Source organism: Colobus angolensis, unplaced genomic scaffold, assembly GCF_000951035.1.
Source record: "Colobus angolensis palliatus isolate OR3802 unplaced genomic scaffold, Cang.pa_1.0 Scaffold125, whole genome shotgun sequence".
Taxonomy (NCBI): Eukaryota; Metazoa; Chordata; class Mammalia; order Primates; family Cercopithecidae; genus Colobus; species Colobus angolensis.
The window spans coordinates 3,079,081-3,082,263 of record NW_012113697.1 but is presented as its reverse complement, the minus strand read 5'-3'; the positions used below and the strand labels follow the sequence as shown (position 1 = coordinate 3,082,263).

Here is a 3,183-nt window from a genome sequence, read left to right as displayed (position 1 = left end):
GGTCTCAAACTCCTGACCTCATGATCTGCCCGCCTTGGCCTCCCAAAGTGCTGGGATTACAGGCGTGAGCCACCACGCCCAGCTGGAAATTTGCAACTCTAATTAGAAGGGCCAGGGACATTTAGCAAAACCTTGAAAGCAGTAAAAAGAAAATGTTGTGGATATGTGGGATGAAGGCATTGAAGGCAAAGGAGAAATAGCACATGCAGAGGTCCTGAGGTTGGAGCTTGTAGGGACTGTTAAGGATCAGAAAGAGGGCCAGTGGCTGGAGCAGAATGGGAGTGGTCATAGGAGATGGCTTAGGAGACTCACTAATTCAAAGACTAGGCAAACTGACAAAGACTTTTATGCTCATGAGCTGAGGAATTACTAGGAAAGCCTGTATAAGTCAAGTTGAGAAAGGTTACATTTTCAGAAGGTTCTGAAATCAACATTATTAGAAAAGGAATCAGATGAAAACTCACATTGATTGAATACCTGCTAAGTGCCAAGCATTAAGAGACATGTCTGTGAGTAATCTCAGTTATTGTCACAAGAACCCTATGAGCTCCAATGTATTCTTCCTTATTTGTCATTGAAGAAAATGAGGCTCAGAGAGCTTAAATTAGTTACCCAGGATCACAGGAACCCAAGATCTGCTAATTCTAAGTGCATGCCTTATTCAAGGGGAATATCTCCACCCCAAGAGTGTGAAGGGTGGCAAAAGGTAATGGGAATTAATTTTTACAAACCTACAGGAACCATGCATTCCAATGAATGATGTCTACCCCTGAGGGGCACTCTGGGAGAAATTAGGACCTAAATAAATTATTGTCATAATTAACAAACATTTATTGAGTGTGTAGTGTCCTGGGAAACAAAAGTAAAAATAGCTCTTGAGACACAGCTCTGGACCAAACTTTTCAGTACTGACGATATGGCTGTTAACATTGTACAGTGATTTATGGTTCACAAAGACTCTTTGAAGACATTAAAAATTTCATGATAAAATGATAAAGAACAGGCCGGGTGCGGTGGCTCACACCTGTAACCCTAGCACTTTGGGAGGCCGAGGTGGGCGGATGACAAGGTCAAGAGTTCAAGACCAGCCTGGCCAACACAGTGACACCTCATCTCTACTAAAAATACAAAAATTAGGCCAGGCACAGTGGCTCATGCCTGTAATCCCAGCACTTTGGGAAGCTGAGCAGGTGGATCACAAGGTCAGGAGTTCAAGACCAGCTTGGTCAATATGGTGAAACCTCATCTCTACTAAAAATACAGAAATTAGGCCAGGCGCGGTGGTTCATGACTGCAATCCTAGCACTTTGGGAGGCTGAGGTGGGTGGATCATGAGGTCAGGAGATAGAGACCAGCCTGACCAATATGACCAATATGGTGAAACTCCATCTCTACTAAAAGTACAAAAACTAGCCGGGCGTGGTGGCATGCACCTGTAGTCCCAGCTACTCAGGAGGCTGAGGCAGGAGAATAGCTTGAACCCGGGAGGCAGAGGTTGCAGTGAACCGAGATTGCACCACTGCACTCCAGCCCAGGCGACAGAGCGAGACTCCATCTAAAAAAAAATGAATAAAATAAAAAAAAAGAACAATATAGGTTAACAATGACTGATCTATGCTTACAACATTAAATGCTTGTGGGAGGGAGGGACAGATTGATTATAGAGGGCTGGAAAGGTCCAGGAAGCTTTTGTGAAGGGGTTGGACTTGACAGGAAGTGTCATGTTAAAAAGTAGAGGGCCAGGAAAAGGACAGGGTAGGGAGATGGAATGTACGGGCCATGCTGCTGGAGGTCCGTGGTGGGAATAGTAGAACTTAAGCTTGCAGAAGTAAATAGCACCAAACTGTAGAGTCTCGAACACCCATCTGGGTTGAAAGTGGAAATCTTATGATGTGGATATCTGGAGCCACTGGAAGTTTTTTAGCAGCAGGTGACGTCTAAAAAGCCAGATTTTAGGCAAGTTCATCTGGTAATGGAATTTAGGAAGGTTTATAAAGATGACACCAGGGGACACAGGGCAGGAACCAGAATTGTCAGCCAAGGTCACACTCAATTAAGCTGGTGCTGGTCATGTAATTTGTCACTTCTTCCTTTACAGAACTCAGGAGCTCACGATGGCCATCCTCCAAGCTTCTCTCCCCGTTCTTCCAGCCTCCACCCACCCTTCTCTGGAGCCCAAGCAGACAGCAGTCACGGTGCTGGGGGCAACCCTTGTCCCAAAAGCCCATGTGTACAGCAAAAGGTAGGCACCTGAAAAAAGGCTTCAACATGGGATTCACTTTGCCTCTTCTCTCTTCTGTAACCCATGAGGCAGAGGTTGCAATGAGCCGAGATCACACCACTGCACTCCAGCCGGGGTGACAGAGCGAGACTCCGTCTCAAAAAATAAATAAATAAAATAAAAAAACAAAGAACAATATAGGTTAATAATGACTGATCTATGCTTACAACATTAAATGCTGGTGGGAGGGAGGGACAGATTGATTATAAAGGGCTGGAAAGGTCCTCCAAAGTGAGCAATAATGAAGTTCCCTTTAAAGGCAGAAGTCAGTTTCGTTTTAGAGAGAAACAAGTCCACTCCAAGTGCATGTAAAAGGATGTACAAATATGAGTTAGAAGTTTTCCCAGGGGGTCATTTCCTGGGGTCATCCCAGAAATCGTGATGACTAAAACGGCCATAATCTGTTTGCAAAACAACGTGAACAATTAACCAATTTCTGTGAAGTTAAAGATTGGGATCAGGGTGTGTGGGAAACATGTTGGAGGAAGAGAGAGGGACACAGATCCCTGGACAGGATTAGAGAGATGCTCAAAGCAGGGGTCATAGTGCAGTATCTTTATGGAAAAGGAAGAGACGTCACCCTTCAGCTGGTGGAAGAAGTCAGGGGTATGAAGGATTCAGGGTATGGAGAGTCTCAGGGGGCAAAGAAGAGGTGGCAGGAAGGAGACAAACAACATAAGCATGACATAAAAGTGCCACATACCACAAGTCAGGGAAGGGGCAGAGACCCTGACGTGGGCCAGGCACTCCACAGGAGAACACACTCATAATCAACAAAGCTGGTTCATAAGAGACCCCAGCAATGCCTCCAGCTCTCTGCAAAATAACCCGTTTGGAATAAATGACCTGTGGGATAGATTTCTCTGGAAATTCCTGGGTTCATTTTTTTTTTTTTTTTTTTT

General features: G+C 44.9%; 1 protein-coding gene across 1 annotated transcript in view; it reads left to right on the top strand.

The window, feature by feature from the left end:
* MYOCD (myocardin) overlaps positions 1-3,183 on the top strand; it is a 96,265-nt gene that overhangs the window by 86,896 nt on the left and 6,186 nt on the right. The window contains exon 12 of the mRNA XM_011933291.1: positions 2,099-2,242. Within this exon, the coding sequence (XP_011788681.1) occupies positions 2,099-2,242 (144 nt within the window). The remainder of the gene's footprint in view (positions 1-2,098; positions 2,243-3,183) is intronic.